The following is a 15,309-nucleotide window of genomic DNA, read 5'->3' as shown; positions in this document are numbered from 1 at the left end:
GAAAAATAATATTTGATCGCCAACTTCAAATACATGGAGGGCCAAGGCCTAGAAATCACTTCCTATACGTCGGACACCAACTCAGTATGAGAGGAAAACCTCCCTCCGCCTGGGAGACAGTGGAACTCTGTGCACAGGGAGGACAACACGGCAGGAACTGCATGAGACACGGGTGGTGTCTTAACTAGAATTCTGAAATGAGAACACTGTTGAAAAGCTATAAAACACTCTGAAGAACAGGCCAAAACACACACACGCAAATATATACATATGCCTCCTGCTTGGTTTTTGTTTCTCAGGACTGCTTTGGCAATTCTGGGTCTTTTGTGGTTCCATATAAATTTTTGGATTATTTGTTCTAGTTCTGTGAAAAATGTCATGGGTAATTTGGTAGGGATTGCATTGAATCTGTAGATTGCTTTGGATAGTATGGCCATTTTTTACAATATTAATTTTTCCCACCCAGGAACATGAAATATCTTTCCATTTCTTTGTATCTTCTTTAATTTCCTTGATTCATGTTTTATAGTTCTTGGCATATAAGTCCTTTAATGCCTTGGTCAGGTGTATTCCCAGGTATTGGATTTTTTGGGGTGCAATTTTAAAAGGTATTGTATTTCTGTATTCCATTTCTGATATTTCATTGTTAGTATACAGAAGTGTGACTGATTTTTGAATGTTAATCTTATATCCTGATTTGCTTTGCTGAATTTGTTGATCAGTTCAAGTAGTTTTGGGGTTGAGTCCTTAGGGCTTTCTATGTATAGTATCATGTCACCTGCATACAGTGATAGTTTTATCACGTCTCTTCCTATTTGGATGCCTTTTACTTCTTTTGTCTGATTGCTGTGGCCAGGACTTCCAAAACTATGTTGAATAGCAGTGGGGAGAGTGGGCATCCCTGTGTTTTTCCAGATTTGAGTGAGAAGGCTTTCAGTTTTTCTCCATTGAGTATTATATTTGCTGTGGGTTTGTCATAAATGGCCTTGATTATGTTCAGGAATGTTCCCTCTATACCCACTTTGGCAAGAGTTTTCATCATAAATGGATGTTGGACTTTGTCAAATGCTTTTTCTGCATCTATTGAGATGATCATGTGACTTTTGACTTTTCTTTTGTTAATGTGGTGTATGACGTTGATTGATTGGCATATGTTGAACCAACCTTGTGAACCTGGGATGAATCCCACCTGGTCGTGGTGTATGATCTTTTTGATATGTTGTTGGATTCGGTTGGCTAAGATTTTGTTGAGAATTTTTGCGTCTATATTCATCAAAGGTATTGGCCGATAATTTTCTTTTTTGGTGTTATCTTTGTCTGATTTTGGAATTAGGGTGATGGTGGCATCACAGAATGTCTTTGGGAGTGTTCCTTCTTCTTCAACCCGTTGAAAAAGTTTAAGGAGGATGGGCACCCGTCCCTCTTCGTATGTTTGGTAGAATTCACCTGTGAAGCCATCCGGTCCTGGGCTTTTATTTGTAGGGAGCGTTTTTATGACGTATTCAATTTCATTTCCAGTGATCGGTCTTCCAAAATATATATTTAGGAAGTCTACTCCCATGTCACATATAAATGCAAACTCATTTTTGTTCACTCATGGGTATGAATTTACATTATCCAAGGCAGACTACTGTAATCAAAACAAATCATCAATATTAAACTTCTCTTGTCAAATCTAGTTAAAACATTTATTCCGTTGTGTAACCATAATGCATCTAAGAGAGACCTAAAATTAGTAAAAATACCTTTGGATGGTTTGTGGAACTCTTCGCAAAATTCTAGGCTTTTAAAACAGATCTGAGTAGGACTGCTGTATTATTCTCTTTTTCCCTGTCAACTGAACAACAGACTCTGTTGTCGAAATTCCATCATTTCGATGATTCCTGAGCACCACGTTCTAACCAAAATCTGCTGGACAATGAGGCACTATCCAGACACTGGCAGAACAAAACGAAACCTAAGGAGGACAGTGACCCCATTCCGGAAGGCTTACAGTCTATGTCAACGCGGGGGCTTTAAGTTCACTGGTTAGCACAGTAAAATCAATCAAATACTTTCTCTGAGCATCCCTCAGGCTTGAATCTACTTTTAGTGCAAAGACCGGAAAAGACCTAAGGGTGACTTGGCTGGGTCGATGAGCAACACTCCCCACCAGGGGGTCAGTAAGGCCGAAATGACCTGATGGCAATGCTTCCCACCTGCATTAGACCAAACATAACCTCCACTGAGCTCTGTGCGGTCAACGCAGAGAGGAGGTCCCCAGTGAGAAAGAAACTAATGGGAACTCGAAGCAGGAAAGACTCTTTCAATCACTGTTCCTACGGGAAGGCATGGAGAAGGGGGGTTAAGAAAAGAGACGCTGGGGACACGTGTGGGTTTGAGTTCCCTCGTCACCACGAACGAGCTGTGACCTAGACAGGTCACCCTCTGCACCTCAGTTTTCTTATCGATGGGGAGGATAACAACAGCACCTACCTCCTGGAACTGTTACAAGAGCTGTAACGGTTATAAAGAATTGCTTTATATATAAAGTGTATATAAAATGGCTTAGATCTTAGCTATGACCCCAAGAGCACAAGCAACAAGGAAAGCATAGATAAACTGGAATTCATCAAAATTTAAAACTTCTGGAGTTCCCATCGTGGCGCAGTGGTTAGCGAATCCGACTAGGAACCATGAGGTTGCGGGTTCGGTCCCTGCCCTTGCTCAGTGGGTTAAGGATCCTGCGTTGCTATGGCTGTGGTGTAGGCCGGCAGCTACAGCTCCGATTCGACCCCTAGCCTGGGAACCTCCATATGCCGCGAGAGCGGCCCAAGAAATAGCAAAAAGACAGAAAAAAAAAAGACAAAAAAAAACTATGCTTCAAAGGACACCATCAAGACAGTAAAAGCAAGAAAGAAAGACAACAATACACGGAACAGGAGAAAATTTTTACAAATCACATATCTGGTAAGGAATTTGTATCTACAATGTAAAAAGAATTCTCACAACTCAATAATCAGAAGACAGCTCAATTTAAAGATGGATAAAGGGGGAGTTCCCATCATGGCTCAGTGGTAACGAAACCAACTACTAACCATGAGGACACAGGTTCGATCCCTGGCCTCACTCAGTAGGTTAAGGATCTGGCGTTATCATGAGCTGTGGTGTAGGTCACAGACACGGCTCGGATCCTGTGTGGCTGGGGCTGTGGTGTAGGCCGGCAGCTGCAACTCCAATTCGACCCCTAGCCTGGGAACTTCCATATGCCTCAGGTGGGGCCCTAAAAAGACAAAAAAAAAAAAAAAAGAGAGAGAGAAGTAGTAACACCCAGACCTGGTGCTCTAGGGGCCTGGCTGGACCCTCTGCCTGGAAGCACCCAGCTGTGTGAGGCTGGGCCAGGAGGAAGGGCTTGGCATGGGTTTGCCCCGCTCTGCGCTGAGCCTCCTTGTCACCCGGGTTTCAATGGCCCCGCAAAGAAAGTCGTGAGAAAAGGAAGGCTGCCCCCCATCACCCAAGTGGGGCCCAGAAAGCACACAATCAACGCTGCCAAGCACGTCCGAGGAGCGGGTTTCGGGCGTGCCCCTCGGGCCCTCGGAGAAATCAGGAAGTCACGCAGAAGAGATGGGTCTTCGGATGAGGGCATCGACGCCAGGCTCAATAAAGCTGCCTGGGCCAAACGAATAAGAGGGTCCCACACGGTATCCCGGGCAGGTGCCCAGAAACCGTGATGCAGATGAAGATTCACCAAACAAGTTCCAGGCAGTGGCCAGCTATGTACCTGTCACCACCATCAAAACCGACAAGTAGCGTGGATGAGAGCTAACTGCTGATTGTCAAATAAAATTATAGAACTGCCAAAAAACAAAAGACAGTAACAAGTATTGACAAGAACTATAACAAATATTGATAGACAAACTGGGTTCTCAGAGTTCCCATCATGGAACAGCAGAAACAATTCCGACTAGGAAGCTTGAAGATGCAGGTTCAATCCCTGGCCTCGCTCAGTGGGTTAAGGATCCAGCGTTGCCGTGAGCTGGATCTGGCGTTGCTGTGGCTCTGGCGTAGGCCGGAGGGTACAGCTCCGATTACACCCCTAGCCTGGGAACCTCCATATGCCACGGGAGCGGCCCTAGAAAAGGCAAAAAAAGACAAAGAAAAAAAAAAGAAGACAAAAGACAAAAAAAAAAGAAATGAGAACACTCATACGTTGCTGGTGAAAATGTAAACCAGCACAAGCACTCTGGAAAACAATCTGGCAGTTAGTTCCTCAGAGAGTTAAGCATTCAGTTACCGTGTAAGCCAGCAATTCTACTTGCCAGGTGTATACACACATGAGAGAACGGAAAACGTATGTCCACATAAACCCTTATACGTGAATGCTCAGAGCACCATTCCTCACGACAGCCAAAAGCAACCCGTGTCCATCAGGTGACACGTGGGTAAACAGACAGCGGCCTCTCCACACCGTGGAGCTCGATTCAGCAGTAACGAGACAGGGATGCTGATCCAGGCGACAACGGGCACACACCCTGAAAACATGACACCAAGTCAGAGACATCCGTCACAAGACACGGCGTGTTGTGTGATTCCACTTCCATGAAACGTCCAGAACAACAGGCGAATCCATGGGGATGAAAGAGAGGCTGCCTGGGGCTGGGGGGGGGTGGTTCAGGGGCTTCTTGTGGGGGCGATGAGAATGCTCTAAGACGAACAGTGAGGCACAGCTCCGGGCAGACAGCAAAACCACTGCCCGCTCTGGTGGGGACTGGTGTTCCAACTGCTAAGGAGGAGCTCCCGTCGCGGCTCAGTGGTATTGAACCCGACCAGTATCCATGAGGACACGGGTTCAATCCCTGGCCTTGCTCAGTGGGTGAAGGATCCCGCGTTGCTGTGGCTGTGGTGTAGGCCGGCAGCTGTAGCTCTGATTCGACCCCTCGCCTGGGAACCTCCACATGCCACAGGTGCAGCCCTAAAAGGAAAAAAAAAAATTTAAGGAAACAAAAGCCGCTTGGACCAGTGCCTTGATAGAGTAAGTGCAAACTGCTAGTTTTGATCATAGGAAGATGAAACTCCCATCAACGGGAAAAAGGGGAGGAAAATTTGAGTTAACGGATATTGGACAAAAGATCATTTCACTTCAAACAGCTGTTGAATGTACATGAAATATTCAGAAATGACAAGAAGTAACAGTTAGACGCCACAAAGCACTGTTCCTAACGCCCATCAAGGATTTGGAAGCCGAGTTGCTGAAAATGACCGGAGAAGACGCTGGATTCTTAAAACACACACGGGAGCCAGCAACCAAAGACCGTCAAACTCTTCCTTCTGGCCCCCAAACGGTGGTGGGGAAACCGAGCAGCAGAATATCCCAGGTTTGCTTCAATCATTTATCCACATAAAGTTCAAACATAAAGTGAAAGTGATGCAGCTCTGTGCTGGGTCTTCTGTGGAGCTGGACGGTTTTGTTGGCCCCGCGATCCGCTCAGAGGCAGAGACTTTCCCCCTGCAAATCTGCCGGCGCCTAAAGGCAAGAACTTCGGACGTTGGCCAGTGAAGAGAAGACTGCGGTCAGTCCTGGGACAAAGGCCCCGGGAGCAGAGGCCAGAAGCCCCAGGCGAACTGGAGTGGCCCTGAGGCAGCAATGGACCCGGGTTGGGGGAGAATCTCAAATCTCGGCCTGGGGCAGGAGAGATGGAGTCTGTGTCTTTCTCACCTGGAGCCCTTCTGGAGGACGCCCTGGGATGCCCAGCCCGGCTCTGCCTCCTTCCTGCCAGCTTCAACCCCAACCACAGGATCTGGACACATCCCAGACTACCGACCCCCCGAACCACCCTCCCTTTTTGCTCCCAGCACCGAATCTCAACTGCATCTCTGATGCCTCACTCCGAGGCTTCAGAAACAAAAAATACTATTTGTGTATGTGTGTGTGTGTGTCTTTTTAGGGCCACACCTGCAGCATGTGGAGGTTCCCAGGCTAGAGGTCCAATCAGAGCTGCAGCTGCCAGCCTGTGCCACAGCCACAGCCACGTGGGATCTGAGCCTCGTCTGCAACCCACACCATAGCTCACGGCAACGTGGGATCCTTAACCCACTGAGAGAGGCCAGGGATCGAACCCATGTCCTTGCGGACACTAGTCGGGTTCGTTAACCACTCTGAGCCACGAAGGGAACTCCCTCTATTCTTTTTTTCACCTCAACACATGACTGATTTTTCTGAGCGCTCGAAGCTACTTCTACTTGGTAAAGCAAGTGAATCTGGTACTTTCCACCACTCTGGGCTTGGAAACTTCTGTAGGTCAAATCCCAGCACGTCTGGCGCTGACATTCACTGTTCATCAACCTTGGCAGGAGGCGAGGGCGGTGTCACCCAGGTCCTCAGCCCACCCTCAGGATTCCATCCACCACTCGGGTCTCCGGAAAACAAAGCAGAGCATCTGTTTTCCTTCCGAGAGAAAGGAAACCCTTTCCACAAACCCCATCAGGAAACATCAGCCTAGAGAAAGAACTCAACACAAACATTAAAACAAAAATCCGCAAACCCAAAGCAATTTCATTTCAGAGCCAAGATACACATTGAGATGAAAGCTGAGTGTGTGGCTCACAAAGCATGTGTCGGCACGACCGGGCTGATGGCTCTTCTTCAAAGGAAGGAAGGCCTTCGTGTCTTTATTATTACTCGTTGTCACTGTTTCTAATTAAGCAGAAAATAATACAGCTCATTATGAAGTCATTTAAGCACTGCAATAAAGGAGACTGTTCTGCTGTATTAATTACAGAAGGCATGAAGAGGAGAGAGGAAAACCCATCGCTGTAAAAAATGCAAAATATCTTTCCCTGTTAGGAGCACATAAAGGAAATGCAATGGACAATTCGAGTTCACATGGAGAGGAGCATAAGCCACAGGGTCAGAGCAAAATCATCACCATGAGTAAATTCAAAATGAACTGGACAAGCATGCTCCACACACTCAAAGCATTCTAAAGACACACTGCAAAGCATTCACATAACCATGCTAGAGGGGGGAGTCCCCTCTTCAACAGACAACAGAAATCAACAGGGGGGGGGTGCCCCATCCAACAAGGACCAGACAACAATCAGGTGTGTCGAAGTTCTGATTTAAAGGTACTTAAACCAGCACATTCCAAAGATCATAAGCCAGAAATTTTCCCCATTCATTCACAGCACTTCGCCACGAAACAAGCACTTAAAAAACAGTAACAGCCAAAAGAAACTAAGCACGTAGATCAGGTACCTGGGTCAATGAGAACTTCTTGTGCCCCTGGAAGAAAGAACAGAGGGTGGTCTTTTATTTGAAACCAAAACCGCTTTCAAAGATAACGTCTATATCACATTTCATACTTGACACAGCCTTAAAAACCCTGAGACACCGGCATCTGATCAGAAACGCAAGTGAGTAACCGCATTTCCCGACTCAGCGCCTTTCTGCTTTAGAAGGAAAAAGCAAAGAGAAGCGACTCCTTCTCATACTCGGCACAAAATGGCAAGTGCCTCCTTGTCCTCTGGTCCCACCTTCTAAGCTCAAGCTCCCCAACGCTTCCGAAATGAGCATAATAAGAACTTATGGTCGCCAGGAAGTCAAGGGACGAAAGATCATCAGTTGAAGTAAGTGTGCTCGCATCCCGTGGACGCGAGGAGAATGGCATCGGAAGGCTATACGGAGCTTGTTTCTATCTCCCTAAAACCACATACACGGACACACGGAAGTCTGGACCCTTCGCCAGCTAAGGACTGCCAACTTTTAGAAGGTAGCTTTGTAGTTAATTTAAAATACAAAACAGTTAACTTCATTATTATCAGGCAGCTTTGGAAAGCCTTGATCATCTGCTAACCCACCCAAATATTATTGAGACCCAATGAGTCTTCTCTATACATAGAACGTAATTTCCCATGATGGCTAAATGCACCCGAAGAGGTTCTGGGTCCAAGAGTCCGGCTTATCACTAGCTGCATCATTTTTTAAACACATAAACAAGATTCAAAAAGGTATGTCCCGGAGTTCCCGTCGTGGCGCAGTGGTTAAGGAATCCGACTAGGAACCACGAGGTTGCGGGTTCGGTCCCTGCCCTTGCTCAGTGGGTTAAGGATGCGGCGTTGCCGTGAGCTGTGGTGTAGGTTGCAGACGCGGCTCGGATCCCGCGTTGCTGTGGCTCTGGCGTAGGCCGGCGGCTACAGCTCCGATTCAACCCCTAGCCTGGGAACCTCCATGTGCCGCGGGAGTGGCCCAAGAAATAGCAAAAAGACCAAAAAAAAAAAAAAAAGGTATGTCCCCAAAGTATGTGTCCTTGAAATAGCATGTGTATTCCACTGTCTGCATCGAAAATAGGTCCCATGATGCTACTCCGGAGCTATTTCGTGTACTGCGATTTCTATTTTCAAATGCAGACTAAAGATCACCGCAATCTCGAAGCCACGATTCGAAGAAAAAACAGCTGCTTTCTACGGGATACAGATTATACGGCAGACACAATGCTTGACAACCATGGCGTGTGATTCCCAGGACAGCCCCACAAAGCAGAGGGTCCCGCGGCCCCTGCACTGCAGTCAAGGAGCCGGATGCAGCAACATCGCACGCCCACAACTCCATGCCTACAAAGAGCGCTGACAGGGGACATTCAGCTGGTGGAAACCCAGGGAGTTTGGGATTTCTGGATAATATGCTAAAACCGTTCTGTTCCGGGAAAAACCTGGACGAAGGCATTCTACTGCGCCCTACCCTTTAAACGGGACGAGGCCTGCGGGGATGGTCACAGGGGTCCGTCCTCTGACCTCTCTGGGCGTCTAGGGATGAACGGGGCGCCTCCTAAGTGCAGTCTCACTAGTGTGTTTGTTCCACCACAAACGCCCCTTTCTGCCTTTTAAACTCTCTTCCTCTAATTCAGTTTTTTCAAACAGCAAAGAACAAGCTCAACCACAAAAAAAAAAAAAAAAAAAAAAAGGACCAGTCTTAACGTCTAATTGGACTCCCTGGAAGCCCTTTTTATTAAACTCAATTCTAGGTACATAAACGTTTTCTGATTGGTGGGCTTTGCTATTTGATTATCTGGCCTACTCAGAAGGCTTCTCCTGGAGTTCCCGTCGTGGCGCGGCAGAAACGAATCCAACTAGGAACCAGGAGGTTATGGGTTCGATCCCTGGCCTTGCCCTGTGGGTTAAGGATCCTGCGTTGCCATGAGCTGTGGGGTAGGTCACACACACATCTCTTATCTGCTGTGGCTGTGGTGGAGGCCGGCAGCTGTGGCTCTGATTGGACCCCTAGTCTGGGAACCTCCATATGCCACAGGAGTGGCTCTAAAAAGCAAAAAAAAAAAAAAGCCAGCTCTCCATGGGTAGAAGGACCTCAGTGTGCTCAGAAATTCTATCAGTGCCATCAGGCTCCAACGGGCTGATTTCACAGGGACCAGCTGGCAAGAGACTGATGGAAGAGCTAGAGGTTCCACTTGCTAATCTAACAGGAGACGTAAAATTGTCGGTCAAACTCAAAGGTCAGAGTTCAGCCACAGGTCGCATCCTACACAGGAGGTCACATGACAAGCATGGGCAGAAGCGGAGCCTGAGGGGCTTTCTAGATTAACCTGATGGACTAAGTTTCTGTTACAGGAACAGACCTGCTGCCTAGACCACAACGGAAGCCGATCCCAGGGCACTCCCTGCTGACAGTGGCCGAGACACAACTGTGACCACTTGTGTGACGCTTCCTTTCCACCCTTCCCAGGCTGACCAGAGTGCAGGTGCACGCAGAGGTCCGGACAGGCTGACCCCTCTAAACGCCCAAAGCCTGTCTCTGGGAACCTGGAAGCCAGACTAACAGGGTTTAAATCCCAGCTCTGCCACTCACTAGTTCTGTGGCCTTGGTCAAATTACGCACCCTCTCTGTGCCTCAACGTCCACATCTGTAAAATGGGGGTAACAATCCAACCTAACTTACGTGGCTGTCGTGAGGACTAAAGAACTAAATTAGTTTCTGTAAGATGCTTAGAAAAGTGTGTAGCACAATTTAGGGGCTCAACAAACGTTAACGATAAAGGTGAGTCACAAATCTCCCCGCTCATCATCTTTTGTGTTTCCTTGCTCATCTAAGCCCCAAAGGGCATATTTATTTCCTTTTTTTTTTCTTTTAGGGCCACACCCAAGGCAAATGGAGGTTCCCAGGCTAGGGGTCGAATCAGCGGTGTAGCCAGTGGTGTACACCACAGCCACAGCAACGCGGGATCCGCGGTGTGTCTGCGACCTGCCCCACAGCTCATGGCAACACCAGATTCTTAACCCACTGAGCGAGGCCAGGGATCGAACCTTCGTCCTCATGGATCCTAGTCAGATTCGTTTCTGCTGCGCCACAGAGGGCGCTCCTGTCTCCCTATCTCTAAACCCTTGGGGAGCACCAGTTCTGTTCAAGCTGGGGGGGGCACTTCCTCCTCACTCCTCTGGTCCATGAAGAGGCTTCTCCTCAAGACCATTGGCCCCTGTCCCCTCGTTAGCCCGCCTGACACAGATGGGCTGAGGTGTGAGCTTGGGGCGCCCGGGGGACTAGCAGGGCATGTGAAACCCAGGATGCTCAGTTCCGTGACGTGACAGCCCTGGTCCTCTCACAGGAAGGCCACTGCGGCCCAGAGCTGCCTAGGACTTGGGGGAGGGGGGCGGGATGCAGCATCCAGACACCCATCTTCCTAAAGCGCAAAAGCTCACGGACCACGTGGCTTCATCAGGAACAAAGGAGACAAGAATCTCCACCTGCCTACAGCTTGTCCCCTCTCTCAGGTGGCTGGTGGAGAAAATAGGAGTGTAATTAGCAGCTCGCCTTTAGCCCCAACATACACTTTATCAAGACCTCATCTAGATGAACGCGGGTTCAGGGTGACTGGACAGCAGCCCTGACTCGGATGCTGCAGCTGAACTACGAGAGCAGGAACCACTGGCCCTCACAACCTTTACCCATCTCTTAATTGGATCTTTCATCATAAAAACAAGCTTTTCCGGAGTTCCCGTCGTGGCGCAGTGGTTAACGAATCCGACTAGGAACCATGAGGTTGCGGGTTCGATCCCTGCCCTTGCTCAGTGGGTTAACGATCCGGCGTTGCCGTGAGCTGTGGTGTAGGTTGCAGACGCGGCTCGGATCCTGCGTTGCTGTGGCTGTGGCATAGGCCTGGCGGCTACAGCTCCGATTCGACCCCTAGCCTGGGAACCTCCATATGCTGCGGGAGCGGCCCAAAGAAATAGCAAAAAAAAAAGACAAAAAAAACACACACAAGCTTTTCCTATTTTAATTCCCCAATAATTGCCAAGGACTATAAAAGGGTGGCTAAAGTTTGAGATCTTTTGAGAGCCGCTGCGCTCAACACTGCCCGTGATTTCTGACTCTCTCACCTCCATAAAGCAGGCATTCGCAGCCCCATCCCACAGACACGCGAAAACTGAGAAGGCGCGACTCAATCCGCACGGCTAAGGGCCGCACGCACGCGCTCAAACCCAAGACAGAAGACTCCGCTCCCTCCTATGCCAATCACTTCTCGCTAATTAGCACGGCCGAGGGCTCCGTTCTCAGCGAGTTCGATCCATTTTTCAGCTCTAAGGGGCTCCAGAGACCGCTTCTATCTGCTTTATAAAATCACGGCTCACTAGGTTTCTAATATTAGCAGAAAAGTGCAATTCTGCCATTGTTTGCACAGCAAGTCTGAAATTTCCACACTGAGACGGCAGGATAAAAATAAGATATAATAACTTTCCCAGGTATGCAGACATAACGGACACTGTGCGATCCTGAAGCATTAGACAAAGAAAGCAAATTAAAGGGACATGAAGTCTTTGACAAACGGGAAAATTTAGACTTTTTAAAGGTGCAACAGCGCCACCTATGGCCAACAAGGCTTTCCAGGTTGCTGGAAAAGCTGCAGCACAGAAACTGCGGGTCTAAGAAACCATCAGTGAGGTTTTTAAAAATAGGATGCTCACAGCCAAAACTAAAAGCTTATGCTGCACATACTGAGTTCTGCTTCAGGGAAGGGAGTGGTGTTCAGTATTTCCTCTAAAATTGTCAACAGGCCTGGAATATAAACAAAAGACACAGCCTCCAGGAAACTCATCTCGGAAGGGGAAGGACTCCAGTCCAGCCTGCCACTTTACAGAGAGGGAGACTGAGACTTGGTCTGTCTGTCCTTCCAGCCATCAGCAGCAAAGCTGTCCTAGTCCTCGCGTCTCGCCCTACACAAAAACCTGCAGATCTGCGCTACCCCTAAACTCACCGCAGTCATGTCGGCATTTTTCTAAGCGTCTTGGGAAATACTTCCAAAGAGCTAGTAACCATACACCTTTGTTGAAATACAAAAACATTTATTTACATATTAAAACAGCATGAACGCCCCTTTTATTCCCTCCATACAGGAAAAGTCACAGAAGTCAAATCAATGCTTTAATTTTTTAAAACCTCTTAAGGGTACAGAGAAGAAAATCAAGATTTTCTTCAATCACAAAAGATAAGCTTATTCTGGAGTTTCTGTCATGGCTCAGTGGTTTAACAAATCCGACTAGGAACCATGAGGTTGCGGGTTTGATCCCTGGCCTTGCTCAGTGGGTTAACGATCTGGTGTTGCCGTGAACTGTGGTGTAGGTCGCAGATGTGACTCGGATCCCGCGTTGTTGTGGCTGTGGTGCAATAGCTCCGATTAGACCCCCTGGCCTGGGAACCTCCATATGCCACAGAAGCGGCCCTAGAAAAGGCAAAAAGACAAAAAAAAAGAAAGAAGGAAAGAAAGAAAGATAAGCTTATTCTCTAAAAATAATCAATATTGATTTTTCCATACTTAGCGGCTGTTGTCAAATTCCTCGCAATTTAAAGGGCCTAGTGGATGACTGGAGTTCCCGTAGTGGCACAGTGGTTAACGAATCCGACTAGAAACCTTGAGGTTGTGGGTTCAGTCCCTGGCCCTGCTCAGTGGGTTAAGGATCCGGCATTGCCGGGAGCTGTGGTGTAGGTCACAGACGTGGATCGGATCCCGTGTTGCTATGGCTGTGGTGTAGGCCGGTGGCTACAGCTCTGATGAGACCCCTAGCTTGGGAACCTCCATATGCCACGGGAGTGGCCCTAGAAAAGGCCAAAAGACTAAATAATTAAATAAATAAATAAATAAAGGTCCTAGTGGGTGATTACATGGCCATGTGAATTCTGAGTTGTAAAAATCCACATTCAGTACAAATAATCTTCAAGTTCTTCAACTTAAGGCCATCGAGTCGCTCTCTGTCTCTCTAGGATGACACTGATTTCATCAAAACTCCACGCTGCACTAAAAAAGTAGCTGACTCCTTCGCCCCTTAAGTCAGAGTCATAGAAATCACGTGTCTATACAAACTGACTCCAAATCAGAAATGAACCACCCGCTTTAGTCTTCAGAGTTGATCTGTCTAAACTCTCCGTCGCCGTGGCAGCAAGCTTTCACTGAGCACGCTTGGGGTGCTTTGCACAAAATATCTAACTCTCAGAGTCCCCATCATGGCTCAGCGGAGACAAATCTGACTGGTACCCGTGAGGACGCAGGTTCGACCCCTGGCCTTGCTCAGTGAGTTGGGGATCTGGTATTGCCGTGAGCTGTGGTGCAGGTCCCAGGCTCGGATCTGGCGTTCCTGTGGCTGTGGCTATGGTGCAGGCTGGCAGCTACAGCTCTGATTCGACCCCTCGCCTGGGAACCTCCATATGCCACAGGTGCGTCCCTAAAAAAAAGCCAAAAAAAAAATCTAACTCTCACAGACAAGGTAAATAACATGGTTCGAATTTCACAGAGGAGGAAAAGCCATAGAACATTTCAGCCATAAAAACCAACTGACATATTCGCCATCAGGAAAGAAAAGAGTAAAGATTTTTACTTTCTCTCAACATTTACTGACTCAATCTTTTCTTCTCTACTGAAGATTAAATAAAACCAATGCAGCCTTTGTACCTTTTTCTCTCAACGAGCCTCACCAGAGCAAAACAAGCGGTAAGCCACTAGCCGTGGCCGGATTTCCCAAGCCCGCTTCTCTTTTGCGCTGTGATCACTTTTAATGTTTTGTTTTTAGGGCTTAGAGCTCAAGTGAAAAAGAGTTAACTTTGTGGGTCATTAGCCAAGAACAAAAGCTTTGTGAAAATGTGCAATTTCAGTCTAGGCCACTCTGTCCCATATTCTCACGGACAGCTCTTCTTTTAAGGCCTCAGCAGGCTGAGATCACCAAAACCCGGTCCCCTACAAACTCAGTTTGGGGAACGAGGCTAAGGGAGCTGAACAGAGGAGCGCTAAGGGCGCACACATGCGCTCAAACGGCCGGGCTCCAGCCCCAGTCAGCCAGGCCCGCTGCGTGACCTGGGCCAGGTCAGCCACCTCTGTAAGGCTCAGTCCCTCACCTGCGAAAAGGAGGTATCAGTACCTCCAACACCTGCCACGAGGAAAACGTCAGGAAAGCAGCACAGCCTGGCCTAGATAGGTACCAAATGAGTCACAGCTCTTTCCATGATTATGACGACATGATTACTACGAGTAAACCAATCTCATCCAAAGAGCAGAAATAACCATAAAACAAGTGCAAGTCCATAAGCATCTCCTTTTGGAGTGATTACAGAATGTCCTATGGATTTTTTAATAAGCCACGTTTTGTCCATTAATTACAGACCTAGAGGTTCATGGACAAGTCTCCAGAAAGAGAATCAGAGTTCTGTGAATACTAAGGACGTAAAGTCTCAAAAGGAATTTACACAGCAGGAGAATTACAGCAAAAAAAGACAGGGACGACAGAATTCTTCTTGGAACAAAACAGTTTAAAGAGGGGGGGAGATCCCTTTTCTCAAAGGAAATCTTAAAAACGATGTAAACTGGACCTAATGAGGCCTAGTCTCTCTCTCTCTCTCTCTCTCTCTTTTTTTTTTTTTTTTTGGTCTTTTTAGGGCCATACCTGCAGTATATGGACGTTTCTAGGCTCAGGGTCAAATCAGAGCTGAATCTGTGACCTATGCCACAGCTCACTGCAATGCCAGACCCTTAACCCACTGAGCAAGGCCAGGGATCAAACCCACATCCTCATGGACACTAGTTCAGTTCTTAACTGGCTGAGACACAACAGGAACTCCTCTAGTGTCTTCTAAGATTACTCATGAATTCATATCACCGAGTCTTAAAACTACATGACAGTCAACAATAATACTGATAAGAATAATAGCTGCGAACACCGATCAAGCACTGGCTAGGATTGTTCTAGGCCCTTTAAAAGAGGACCTCATCCAGCCTTCGTGAGAACCCTAAGGTAATAAAAAGCACTATTATTACTTCCCCATTTTACAGATAAGGAAAT

General features: G+C 47.5%; 1 protein-coding gene across 1 annotated transcript in view; it reads right to left on the bottom strand.

Moving 5' to 3' along the window:
- TRAPPC9 (trafficking protein particle complex subunit 9) overlaps positions 1–15,309 on the bottom strand; it is a 468,592-nt gene that overhangs the window by 431,837 nt on the left and 21,446 nt on the right. The window contains 1 exon segment of the mRNA XM_047783197.1: positions 7,235–7,261. Coding sequence (XP_047639153.1) covers positions 7,235–7,261 — 27 coding nt within the window.

Source organism: Phacochoerus africanus, chromosome 6 (genome assembly GCF_016906955.1).
Source record: "Phacochoerus africanus isolate WHEZ1 chromosome 6, ROS_Pafr_v1, whole genome shotgun sequence".
In the NCBI taxonomy this organism is placed as follows: Eukaryota; Metazoa; Chordata; class Mammalia; order Artiodactyla; family Suidae; genus Phacochoerus; species Phacochoerus africanus.
This window is presented reverse-complemented; position numbering and strand designations above follow the sequence as displayed.